The sequence below is a fragment of the Simochromis diagramma genome, unplaced genomic scaffold (assembly GCF_900408965.1).
Source record: "Simochromis diagramma unplaced genomic scaffold, fSimDia1.1 OVJJ01000585.1, whole genome shotgun sequence".
NCBI lineage: Eukaryota > Metazoa > Chordata > Actinopteri > Cichliformes > Cichlidae > Simochromis > Simochromis diagramma.
In genome coordinates this window covers 5,940,543-5,954,202 of record NW_024387398.1, presented here as the reverse complement: position 1 = coordinate 5,954,202, position 13,660 = coordinate 5,940,543, and the positions used below count along the sequence as shown (strand labels likewise).

Here is a 13,660-nt window from a genome sequence, read left to right as displayed (position 1 = left end):
CAAGATACTTAGAAATTATGAGAAACATGAATTACTGTGTTTAAATATGGACAAGAATTGCTCCTCAGTGTGCATCAAGTGTGACAAGATGAGAAGAAAAACAAAAAGCAGAATGACAGTCATAGACATTGTCAGACAGACACACATTCACACACACACACACACACACACACACACACACACACACACACACACACACACACACACACACACACACACACTACTTACCCTGAGGTAGTTGAGGGTGAAGTTGGTCAAGCCCATGCGAGTGATGTTTTTGGACAGTTGTTCCAGCACCTGAGGGTCTTGTGCCTAAAGTTAGCAGCAGAGAAATGAAAAGTAAAAACGAGTTATATAAAGTATAGTTTTACTTTATATCTATACACACGCACACACACACACACATACAAACACTTAATTTTTATGTTTGTAATCCACAAAACTAATTATCTACAACCAATTAGGCTAATTGGCATTCACTGGTTATGCACAATCGACACCCTCCAGTCATAAATGCACCTACTTAACACTGTTACTACAGTTGTGCCCTGAACCTGAATAGAAGCTTTTTTTGGATTTCATTTCACACTCTTGTCAATTTGTGAGCTAATTAATCACTATTACTTTGTCATTTCATTAAAATTTCGACACCGTTCTGTTTTATTCTGTCTTGAGTGGGTTTGATGATGTTCCTCGACGTATGTATAACGGCCCGGCCTGGAGAGAACATTTAAAAAATAATGAGAACTGTCTGAAAGCTATAGCCAAAATCTGCAGATGCAATCCATAATTGCGCTTTATACTTTTATGAACTGCGTATATGTACAGAGTGATCAAGATGTCAATACGTGCACAAAAGATTAAGGACTGACCCCATACAAATCATTAGAAAAACTGAAATACAGCTATAATGTTACAGTATGAGTAGGAGGGAAGAAAAGATCTTAAATGAGAAGAAAGTTAAAAACAAAAAGCCAAACAGCAATTATATGAGGGCGTCTAAAAACACACGATTATTCGCTAAGCTTGTTTGCCACACCACGAATGAGCATTCAAATCATAAAAAGCTGAAGGTATCGACAGAGCAAAATATAGCCCAGCCTGAGCAGAAGCAGTGAGCATAGTTGCATTTGGAGCCTCATGAAAAATGCATAATTCTATCTCCAGTCACATCTCTGTGTGGAGAAAGTCAAGAGGGAAGCGAGGGAGTCCTTTTGTACCATCAGCAGACCAACATGAGTGACAGGGGGACTGAACTAGTGCGCATTATTGGCAGCCAGCGGATTGCCATCTGAATTACTTCACTCATCAAGCAGAATTAGGCTGAGTGTACTGTATACAAGTTTGTCTTGGCATCTCTTGTGCAGAGATGTTTCAACAATTTGTGTAGTAGTTAAATACTGGCACATATGGTGCAGGGATGACAGAGGCACTCAGTTCAAGAGGCCACACAAACAACAGAGTACAAATTCAGAGCCACATACTCAGAATTTAAGATGCGTGGCAGTGGTCCAAATATAAAAGTTTAAACAATGAAGAAAATGTCAGTGGGTATGTGCAGCAAACTTAAAGTGAGAGGACACAGGACGCTGCTCAGCAGTGGGGAAACCTAATCTACTGAAGCACTTAAAATGCTAAAATACTCCTTGTAGATTAAGACAAATGATGACCTCATAAAATATCACACGACCAGGCTGTGCTTGCTGTGCTTAAATCTATCTTTGATGCAACTTCCACAATTATTATGATGCTTCACTGTACTACAAGTTTTGTTATTTTGCCTTTTAATAAACTGTTTGTGTTCTTCCTATCGTGTATATGTCCCAGGTTTATGTTATTTAAAGGCATATCTAGGAAAGGCTATTGCAAATAAACTTTTAGACTCTCTAAATAACACAACAATAAATAACAAACAGTAAAAAAGACAAAGTGTGCACACATTGAAGCAAAATCTTTTAGGTAACAGCCCAAATTTGTTAAAAATAAAAGGAAAAAGAAGAAGAAAATCATAATATGTATTCAAAGACGGGAAACTCTTCACAGTATTTGGATCCAATTTAAGACAGGTATGTGTGCCTGAAGAAAATACGACTGATTGAGACGTTGCCTTTGTAGGAATGCTTTAAGAATTAAAATTATTAAATAGGAGCCAAATGGTGTGCAAATGTTTTTTTTTTTCCCTTTTGAAACCAGGGATTGACTAAAGGGGGGACCTGGGGTGGCAATGTCCCACTATTTAATCTTAAATAATATTACATGCAGTGAAAGCCTATTAGTTACCTGCAGTATGGACTCCCTCCATGCACATCACAGTGGGTTAGTCCACTGCTCGACATGTTCTAACTCCATTGCTTTGCAAACCCTCAACAAAGGATATTTACTTCTACTAAAATTACAATTCTTTACTTTTGTAACCAAGAATATATTTAATTAGTTCATTCTTTTTGTTTGGTTTTTATTTCTAGTAAAAATGTCAAATGTACAAAAAACCTCCCAGAAACACCCCTGCTCGTAATGCCACAGTGTAATTGTGTATTCTGACTATGTATTGCTAGTCTTACTTAAGAACCAAATACTTTTTCTACCACCGCTGCTCTCTCCAGTTGCAGAAGATATTAGGGATGTCTCTATTAATTTTACTCAAACAATGCACTGTATCAAAACACACAGTGCATATAGTATATGTCTCCTTATGCACTATAGATTCTGCAATAGCCATTTCATGGGAGTTACTGTGCATTTATGAGTTGTCCCCACAATATTTGCGTTATTGTATATTTTTCATACTCCCACAACATGGACATTTACTTTCCACCAGTGATGCAAGTCTATTTATTCATTGATTGTAATTAGTTATGAGTTGCCTTTATTTTAAAAGAACATTTCCATTTTTATCGTCCCTTATTTCTTCAGCAAAAAAACATTTATCAGACAAATATTTGCTGATTTCACTGATAAAATTGCAAGCTACTGTAGATTAATGTATTACAATTAAAGATCTATTCAAAAAAGCTGATGCAAATTATTATAATAGAACTCAAAAGTTTCCAGATGTAGTTTTAAACACAGCGGCCCATACATAAATCTGTCCTTGACGAGGCATAAAAACAAAATTATGTTTTGATTACTTATAATACAGCACTGTTTATAGGGTCCGCTTGGTATGATGGGTACAATTACTCCTAACTCTGTATGAATATGTGTCTGTCCCGAGTATTTCAACAGTGGAGGTGGAACATATTGAAAACTAAATGATCAGGATACGACGGTGCTTTTTAAAACATACATTTCAATCTAAACTAGAAACAAACAACTTCATCAACCAGTTTCTGAAGATTTAGTTTCACTGCTGGCAGTCACGATGGCGGAACAAGACCTGAATAATAAGCTGATACACCTGTCACTCAAGTAAATGAGTGCCCTCTGTAATGGCACTCCTAAAAGCCATCATTAAAACAAACACCGGAATAAAAGTACAAGTAAAATTTAAGCAAAAAGAAACAGAAAAAAGAGAAAGGTTTGCTTCTGATAGCTTCTGCATTGAGTGGACTTTGCAGGAACTTTAAAATACAGCTTTAAAGATTTTGCAGAAGAATTGAGGGGAATTTTGTTGGCTTCATTATTATCATCTTTCTGAACTGCACGCATGAAAACTGAGACACACCTGGGTCCCAGTGATTACTGGTGTACCCACCTTTATCCTGCTAAATTCTAGCAAACTATTAATTCAGGTTTTAAAAGCCTTTAGTGTACTTCTTTGTGCTTGTCTGCACTGGTTAACTTAAGTTGAAATACACCTTTTAGATGTTGCTGAACTTGATCTTATTTCTATGTAAACACATTTAGATGTACAGCCTGTACATACTTATAGTTATAGAATATTCATAACATACTTCATACCGTGTACACTATAACATACCATAATAGACCCATTTCTGTAATATACTTACATATCTATATTATTGCTAATATATATTGTAATATATCTATATCATGGCTAAAGCACTTCTGGATGGATGCAAACTGCATTTCGTTGCCCTGTACCTGTGACATGTGCAATGACAATAAAGTTGAATTCTATTCTATTCTATTCTATTCTATTCTATTCTATATTTGATTTGATCAGTTGGTGGGGAATGGTTAATATTAATTGCCGGCCAACTTCTAAAATTTACGCTAAGAACAAACTTTATTTCTTTTCCAAATTCTTCCTCACGAGAAATGAGAGAAAAAAGCAGCGGTAGCTCAGCTCACTTCAAAACATGGTCCTTTACACTACATCTGTACTAGTATCTACAGTTTCAGCTTTCCTATTCTGACTCCCATGTGCCTGTATCTGCTTTCATTAGTCCAGGCAGTGATCAAAAGAGCGAACTCACACTCACACACAAATCACCAAAGATCTGGTCAGAACCCACAATACCCCACAATACCCCACTCTCCAGGAATTAAAGTGAATACCCAGAGGGGCCAATTTATTGGTGAGTGAAATTCATATGAAGATTTGGCCAAAAAAAAGAGTTTGCCTCTTACGTACACCTTTAGCTCCAATGTGTAAAAAGAGAATGTTAAAGTAATGAATCCCATTTTACTTATCAAACAAATGGGAGATGGCCAATGTATCACAAATATAAATATGACTAATGAAAAGGAAAATCCGCAAATACCCACTATAACTTTTGCTTTAATAACAATTTTCTTTAAGAGGACACACGAAACCTTTAAACTCCCCTGACTTCATCCATTAATGGTGGCTTTTATCATTAAGACATGCTCCTTACAACCTTTTTTTCAGACATGACATTAACAGAAAGAGCAACATGCGTGTGTGATATTTAGTATTTCATATGTGTATGGAGGCGGCATCACTGATGTTAAGACAGCGGGGATTGAAAACTTTAATGATCTGAAGGAAAACAGTGCACTCTGTTCCCTCACAGCTAGATTTTAAAACTTGTTTTGCCACTGAAGATGTCATTAATGACCACAGTGGGTGCGATGGATGCTCGGCTCACAATTCTCTCATCAATTAGGTGGAAAACTATGCTGTCTGTTGTTAAGTCCAGAATGAAAATGGCTTTTTTTTTCCTTAGCGAAAGTAAGAAAAAAAATCAAGGGACTTTTTAAGATTAAAGTCATAAACTTTCTAGAAAACACTTGCCAGTTTACAAGAAAGCAAAGGGAAATTTATGAGGGAAAAAGGGAACATTTGTATCTGTTCATGGTTAATATGGAAAGACACTCATAAGAAAGAGAAAAAAGCAAAGACAAATTATACACACACACACACACACACACATATAGATATACATATATATACATACACATATATAGTGTATGTATATATTATATATATACACACACACACACACACACACACACACACACACACACATAGATTAGACCACAAACACACCACACACATACACAACACCACATATATATATAGAGATAAAACATTAATATACACATACACATAGATATACATAAGATATAAATATATATATATATATATATATATATATATATATATATATAATATATATATATATATATACATATATATATATGTGTATATATATATATATATATATATATATACATATATATATATATACACACATATATACACATATACACACATATATACATATATACACATATATACACACATATATATATATATATATATATATATTCCCCTGCTTTCAAAATGCTGGAAAAAACACAGACTTATCTAATGTTATAAGCATAAGATGGAATAAAATGGAACACATTATGACACTGACCTTTAATTCCTCTTTCAATGTTCAACCTTGCCCTGCTGTGTTCAAATTAAACATGTGGAGCGTTTTCGTTAATGTTACTTTGTAAGACTTCTACTATAACTCTGACCTGAAATTGACCAGGTGTGTCTTCCTATGGAGATAAATATGTAGAATCACATTCATGTAAAGATGAGCATGTCTGGGAGGTGCTTAAGAGAGCTTTACAAATCTTGGGCCCTTAAAACATATAAAAGCCTCATTGTATAACGCTGAAGCTAGTATTCAGGCGTACATCATTTGGCTTTGTTTATTTGTGAAATCTCTTGTTTTTACGCTGCTAAGTACAATTTCAGTTCAAATTCATTTGGCAACAGAAGACCTTCTGCTCGCTCCAGCTATACTCCACAGCTCCAGTTACTAAATGTGTGTTACACTTAGTGGAATTAAGCAGATTATTCATTCGACCTTGTTTTTTTTTTTCCCTCTCTCTCTCTCTCTCTCTCTCCTTTTTCAGACAAGGGCCCTTTTTTTTATCCTTGGTGGCCTTTGATGTCTGCAAATAAATTGGTTTGCAAAAATCCTTCCAAACTGCTTTGTTGGCGTTTAAATTTCATATGCTCATGAACAGCTTCTAAAAAGTGTCTCAGCAGAGTGCAGGGACCCTCGTTAGTATTCAAAAAGTGACACCTAAAACGGGCACATGTGGGGGGTTTTGTCGCGTGTTAATGATGTCAAACTCACGTGCATGGCCAGGATACTGCGGGGGATGAGCTCTCGGTACTGCCGGATGGTAAAGTGCCACGTCTTGATCCTCATCAGATCATCAAAGGCAAACTCCAGTATCAAGCGACCCTCTGTACAAACCTGGAAAAAGATCACATAGTTAGTGTTACTTTATATTTTTCCTCAGCCTGATATCTCTTTCAATAATCTTGAACAGATTGGCAGGCAACAACCAGCCGATTTGGACACGAACGAAAAACAGGAATCGATGTTTATTGGCCAGGAATGATTTTGATTTAACAAAAAAATTTAAAAAAATAAAATGCTGGAAGTGTTTTGTCTCATTTTTGGAATTCGTTCAAGGACTTTGTAGTATGTTGCGAGCTATTATGCTTCCAATATTTACTCAGCTCGCTTCCCTCATTCACAGCATCTGTCCTTGGGCCTCTCAACCATCCAGCTATTTCTAAAATGTGAAAATAAACGTAATCTGGAGAGGGGTGTGTTTACGCCAGAGACAAAAGAACTTCAGGTCAGAGAGAGTTGCCAATTAGGAGGAGACAGAGAGAGAGCGAGAGAGAGAGCGGGGAAAAAACATTTTTTCGCCCCTTTAGCTGAATTCAGCGCTTGCCGGGGCCCTTGCGCTTCTCCCGTATTTTGTTGCTGTGACAACCAGGCAAAGAGAGGAGAGAGAGAGAGAAATGGAGAGACAGACAGAGCGAGGGGGGGAAAAAAAAATCAGCTGATTAGTTGGCATGGCAACAGCAAAGATGTAATCCCACCAGACACACTCTAATCAATGCCCCCAGCGCAGATGGTCTCCTGAGGATCAACAAGAAAGAGGCTAGCGGCCATACTGCACCCCCACCCCTTCACTACCACCACCACAACCTCCCCTTCCAGTTCCCACCCACCCACCCACCTCTGCTGGTCACGTGCCAACACACTCAGTTAAAGAAGAATAAATAGAAGCTCAATTGCACAAAAAACAATAAGAAAACTCCCTGAATGCAGAGCTGCTTCTCTGCTGTCTTAACTAAACATGTGGATAATGCATAATGTGCAACCAACCCAACCAAAGGGGATTACAATATTCCAGTTTAGAAAAAGTTTCATTTTAGAATGAAAGACCCATAATGCATGTGTGATGGGAATAAATGGAAAAATATGTACAACATACACTATTGTGGCGAATCCACTTAGCCAAAAAAATGGATCGGACATCAATTGTAGAAACGATAGTCTTTATTATAAGGCTTCAAAAAGGGGAATGTACAACAAATAAACTGCTCGACATCAGAGCAACATATAATGGCTTCCCGAAAACTTTCTTTTGCTAGCTAAACCCAGAGTAACTTTCGTCTACCACAAAGGATTCTGGGAAACACAGTTTTCTAATGAAAATACCTGTTAAATGCTCCCTTTTAGCAGAAAATTAAATCTATAATTAACAGCTCTCACTAAACATGTGGCTAACACTTAAATCACTTACAAAATAACCAAAATGCTGTTATCAAACAATAAACTGCAATAAAGTTACAACATACACAATTTCTGAATATGGAAAAAAAACACTCCACACTTTTGTCCCGGATTATAAACTTCTGGTATTCTTTCATTTCTGAAACTGTACATTAATATGCATGTTGAACTACAGTTTTGTTTTCATATTTGGCTTGACCCCTGACTTTTAAAAAAATACATTTTTCTCTAACTTTATACTCTTTTTCTCCAATTTCATAAAAGCATAAGAGCATAAACAACTGACAGAAACAAGCTTTTAGATCTTCATGCAGACTTTGGTTTGTGGATAGTTTGCACTTCAATCCACTTGTTAAGGGGCACAGTGCATGAAGTCAGACCTGCCATGATTAGTGTGTACTCAAGGAATAACTAAGATGAAGTATTTACTGGATTGTAAATATTCTTCTATTTACGCTTACTGGGTGCTGAGCTGCAATACTGGATTTCTTGATGTGTCTTCTTCTGCATAGTAAAGAAATTATTTATTTATTTCATTTTAAAATTTGGTTTTAATTTACTCAAACAAGACCAAACTCTTGTTCTGTGTCTATGCTCCAAATTGGTCTTAAACCTTATATAGTAAATGAAAAACTTGGGATTTTCTTTCAGTGATTGACACAACTGTCACAAAAATGCTGATACAGTGGTTTTATGTGTAAACGCGTTTAAGGGATCTGCATCGTTTGATAATAGGCTTGTCTGGGCTAGATAAGAGTAGATTTGACTACAGCAATGTTTGGAAATAATCTGTGGTGTTTAATGGACAGTGACAACTCTCTTTATTTATTTAAGTTTAATTCCAACAGCAGTTTGTCCAGTGGCTGACCTTAGAGTTGAAAGGGAAAGCAGGGACACATCACAGCACGTAACAGACTGAAATAAAAATAGCTTCAAACAGAAGTAAAACTATGTATTTGCAAATTTAGGGATTATATTTACATTTTAGGATAAACTGATGTCTTCCATAAAGATTTAAAATAGACAGATTTAAAAAAAAACGTTCTTGATTACCTAAAAATGCAGTTATGTGACCAACTTTCCTAACTCATTTAACTTTTGACATATACTGTATCACATTTTATTTTACTTTAAAACTACAGACATTGAATAAGTGTTAAAAAAAAAAGTATATCGAAAATACACTTCCTACCACATAAGTCCAAAGTAATTAATCACTGACCTCTAGGTACCCAGACCATTTGGCATTATGAGTATGACAGTTGTAAACTGCCTCTTTAAACTGCTGCTAAATGTTAAAAAAAGAACAAAAAACAAAAACAAAAAAAACCCCTCATAAATGTTACCTTTGGTCTTTTCTTTCTTTTCCTCCTTTGAAATAAAATGCATCATTGTCACTCTGTAGCATATAGGTTTTTTACCCCCTGGGCTTATGAAACCTATTAAAAGCCCAAATATTATATATAATAGGCCAATTTGAGGGAAACGGGTATCTCTTTTACATCATTCCTGGGAGTCTGCTTTTAGTAGATTTGTGTAATTTACCCACCAGCAGTTAAATAACTTGAATTGTGTTTACTAGTGAGCTGGTATCTTCTGATGCGTTCCAGGTGCTGTAGCCTACAGTGAAATAACAATGCACTATTGATTCTTTTTTCCATAGTGCCAACAGTGTCCTTAGCACTGCATCTACTATTGCTCCTATTTCTCTCTGCAAGCTTTCTGCCTCCCTGAAACTGATAAATAAATTGGTAAGCTGCCTAAATCAGAACCAGAATAGGAATCCCGTTAATTGCCAAGCGCAATAAATGCGCAGGAATTTATCTTAGTGGCACTGGTGCAGAGACGCTATATTAACCACAAATGCAACCAAGGAAGGCTTTCTTTTTTTCCCACAGATTCCAGAATAGATTCAATCATACAAAGCTATTTATTTCACCATAGTGAAAGTCAATCGGTTAAAATCTAATATTTCTCAGCATGGTTGTAACCATTTATTTTTAGCCAAAAAGTGTTCCCTTATGAAAACTAAAAGAAGGAAAATCCCCTTAAATTAAAAAGTGGTCCATTAAATGGTACGGCCCCTCGCAGAGAGTCCCCATTGATTTAAGAGCAGAGTCATAAATCTTCCACACAACGGGGCTGAGATCAGGGGATCTCCAGCTCAAAAGAGCAAGAAAGAATAACAACGTCCTGCTGCCGAGACAATATTCAATACTGTACCCTAACCTGGCAATCATTAATAACAGAGGAGCTGAAGGTCATTAAATCGATTAATATAAGACCTGATAACTACTTCTGGTGAATATGAACAAGATCAGAGCTGGCTAAAGTAAAATATATTTTAGCAACAAACTGCTGACATTGGTTATAGTTCTCTAACTCAACATGATTAGTAACTACTGAGAAGTCTGTAGAAATGCTGTTAGTAATAACGTACACGTGAATAAAGTGTGTTATATTATATGTTAAGTCTGCATAAGGAATAAATCAGTCACTCAGAAACTGCCTCCTATATAAATATCTACTGGGATTATTAATTTTCTACTACAGCTACTACAACATTTAGTCATTTTGTTGACATTTTAAAGACCGCGTGATTGATCAATTAATCAATAACGAAAATGATCAGCAATTACAGCCTTGAAGTAAAACATATATATACTCTAATGTTGCCCCAGGATATTTTAATATTCTCCATGAAAATTATAATCACCTTCCAACTGTGGGCCTAATTTAATAGCTGAAATTAACTTTTAAATCAACAAACACATTTTATTTATGATAATTATGATGTGTGTGCTGCAGATTATAGTTTAAACTTAAGAACAGCATTTCATTGGGATCTCTCAGTGGCTTTGCTATTAAGAGGCAACTGCAGTACTGTCAGTTTGACTGCTGGCTAGTGATATCCCCTCCTATTCTATCCCCATGTTCCCTGACTGCCTCTTCTGGCTTTGAATAGAGGTTGAAATGTATATAATCTCATGGACCCTGGTGAAAAAAGTACAGAGGTGAATAAAATGTAATGGAAAAAAAACCTTTGCAAATTTATTATAGTAATCATCATGAAATTAAAACTTGAGATGTTAAATACTGTAAATGTAAAATCCCAGTTAAAGAAGGCAGGTGCAAAAAATAGCAAGTAGTGCAAAAAAAGGCTCTAAACCAACGCTGAAAGGGTAAAGATAGAGGAAATTGAAGAGAATTGAAGAAAAGATTATCCATCAAGCTAATGAGCAACATGCATTAGTGTGCATTACTGTACATGCCACTGGTAATATAAACACCTGTGAAGGCACCATTAAGGCTCAGTGGTATACAATATATACATTTATAAATACATGCTGTCCCAAAGAAAACACTTTTTTCCAGGCAAGTCCTTGCTTATTATAGGAAGACCATCGCAAACCACATTCTACATATAACCTGCATAAAATCGACATATATATTTTATACAGCAAATTAATTCTGCTGTTCCACAAAAAGGTCAGTAGGTGGCACTACAACAAGCTAGTGTTTATGAACTTGAGTCTATCGTTTGAGCTCATGGTTGACGACAAAGTTGAGTTTTACTCCTTTGCTTGTTGGGATAGAAGGATGCTTTTTGTTTTGATGCTGATGTACTTCTTTTTTGGATTATGAATCTCCAGTGAGTTAACTAACTGGGTTAGCACAGCAAGCATTAGCAGTAATTTTGTGTGGTTCACAAAATTACACTCTATCACAAACCAATCGGAGATGTTTATCTTAAACTGTAGAAACTAGTTTTTGAGTTTTATTTTCTGTCCTAGTATAAGTGGTCTTTGGGTAAGTATCGCAAAACACATTTGTATTTTCCCTCTTTTTGCAATGAGATGCATTCTAACATTTCAGTGAGAACTGGATTATTGTGGCTATTGTTCACAAAGGTGTATATTATTTGCCTATGGATATGATTCTTAGTCCAGTTCACTGAATTCATTATAGACTGAATTACGTTGTTGCATATGAAGAGCAAGAGAAACATGGTCACTAATGGTGATGAAGTTGCTGTACAATACAAATACAATACAGGATATTTTCACTGCCTTGTTCAGGTTTCCTTTTTTAAATGGAGTCTGTTTCTAAGTGATGAGTTCATCCAATTGTAGCAAGCCAGGATTCAACATCCCCAGCCATGATGCACCCAACTTATTTGATAGTGACAGCTGCGTTGCCTCTGGACAAATAAGCTTATGAGATCTTAATACAACACACTACCCAAGTAGTACTAACAACAACATAACTGTCTACACACACACACACACCACACACTTGAACTGAAGAAACTGAAGATAACGCTGAACCTTAATGACTTGAGTATATGACTCTTGAACACCTTTAGTGTTATAGTGTATACAGTGTCACATATGCATATTTCAGCAGCATTGATCCATAATAGTGCATCCAATTGAAGCATTAAGTTGCATTAAAAAAGTTCCAATTTAGAATTTTTTTCCCGTTGAATTCAGAGTTAGCACTCACAAAGTTGTAGCATCCGTACCAAACCTGACTTTAAAGTCTACGATAGCAGCAGAACACATAAACTGTAAATAACTGTTGCATATTCATGACTTGCAAACCTGACCTCCCTCTCCCAAGTCACTTTCTCTAGCTCTTCCAAGGGGGAACACTGAGGGATCCCCAAGCCAGGAGGTCTCTTGGGTCAGCTCCAGGGTCTTTCTGGTACAACATACCCAAAACACCTCGACTAGATGTGCCTAGGAGGCATCCTAATCAGATACCTGAACCATCTCAATTGGTTCCCTTTGATGTGTAAGAGTAGTATTTTGTGACTGGCTGGGATCCTCACCCATCTTCATCCAAAGGGTTGCTGGGGTCTCTTTAAGGGAGACCCCAGCAACCCTTTGGATTAAGCTGTTCCTTCAACTTGAACAGATGCCCATAAGAAACTAGACCATTGTGTAAACAGACAATCTTACTTTTACTATACTCATCCATCCAGTACATTATTAGCACACAACTCAAAGCCAACATTAATGATATTATGGGGCTGCATGAACGTACATGTCACTGGTAATAGGAACATTTGTGAAGGCACCAATAATGCTCTGTGATACACAGTACGTATTTAAGATTTGGAATAACATGTGCTGACACACAGAAAATATTTTTTTCAGCTATGTTCTTGTCTACTATATCAAAACTACATTCTACATACATTTCAGCAGCATAAAGCCACAATAGTGCAATAATCAATTTGAAGTGAGAGGTCCTAAATCCTGAGTGCTCAATCACAATTTTCAACTGGGATGCTCCCATAAGTCAGACATACCACTCGGAGAGTCGCAGGAACCCCGACTTTGCAAACCATCTTGTCTGCGGGTAGAGACAAATTCAAGCCAACATTAAAATAATCACAGAAAAGCGTCTAAAGAGGCATTACCAACACATTTATATGTAAGTACATATTAGCCACCTAGCTTAATCATTTGGCATAGAAGCACCCTGAAATGTACCTTCCATGGTCACTAGCAACTTAAACATAAATATATTATCGCCCCCTGCTGGTACTGCAAATTTTGCATGCTTGTCAATTTCGCTCATTGGAGAGGCAAAGCAAGCGTGTCTATGACACCCTTTGGCGTGATATCGTGTTGCACTGGATAACGATCAACATCTGATTCCTGAGATAAAAGGAATGT

The 13,660-nt window shown here is 36.5% G+C and overlaps 1 protein-coding gene across 4 annotated transcripts in view; it reads right to left on the bottom strand.

Moving 5' to 3' along the window:
* ldb2a (LIM domain binding 2a) overlaps positions 1-13,660 on the bottom strand; it is a 102,897-nt gene that overhangs the window by 17,153 nt on the left and 72,084 nt on the right. For all 4 annotated transcript variants that reach the window (XM_040010339.1, XM_040010340.1, XM_040010337.1 and 1 more), the window contains exons 4-5: positions 6,510-6,632; positions 229-312 (exon numbers count right to left, since the gene is read on the bottom strand). In XM_040010339.1, coding sequence (XP_039866273.1) covers positions 229-312; positions 6,510-6,632 — 207 coding nt within the window. The remainder of the gene's footprint in view (positions 1-228; positions 313-6,509; positions 6,633-13,660) is intronic.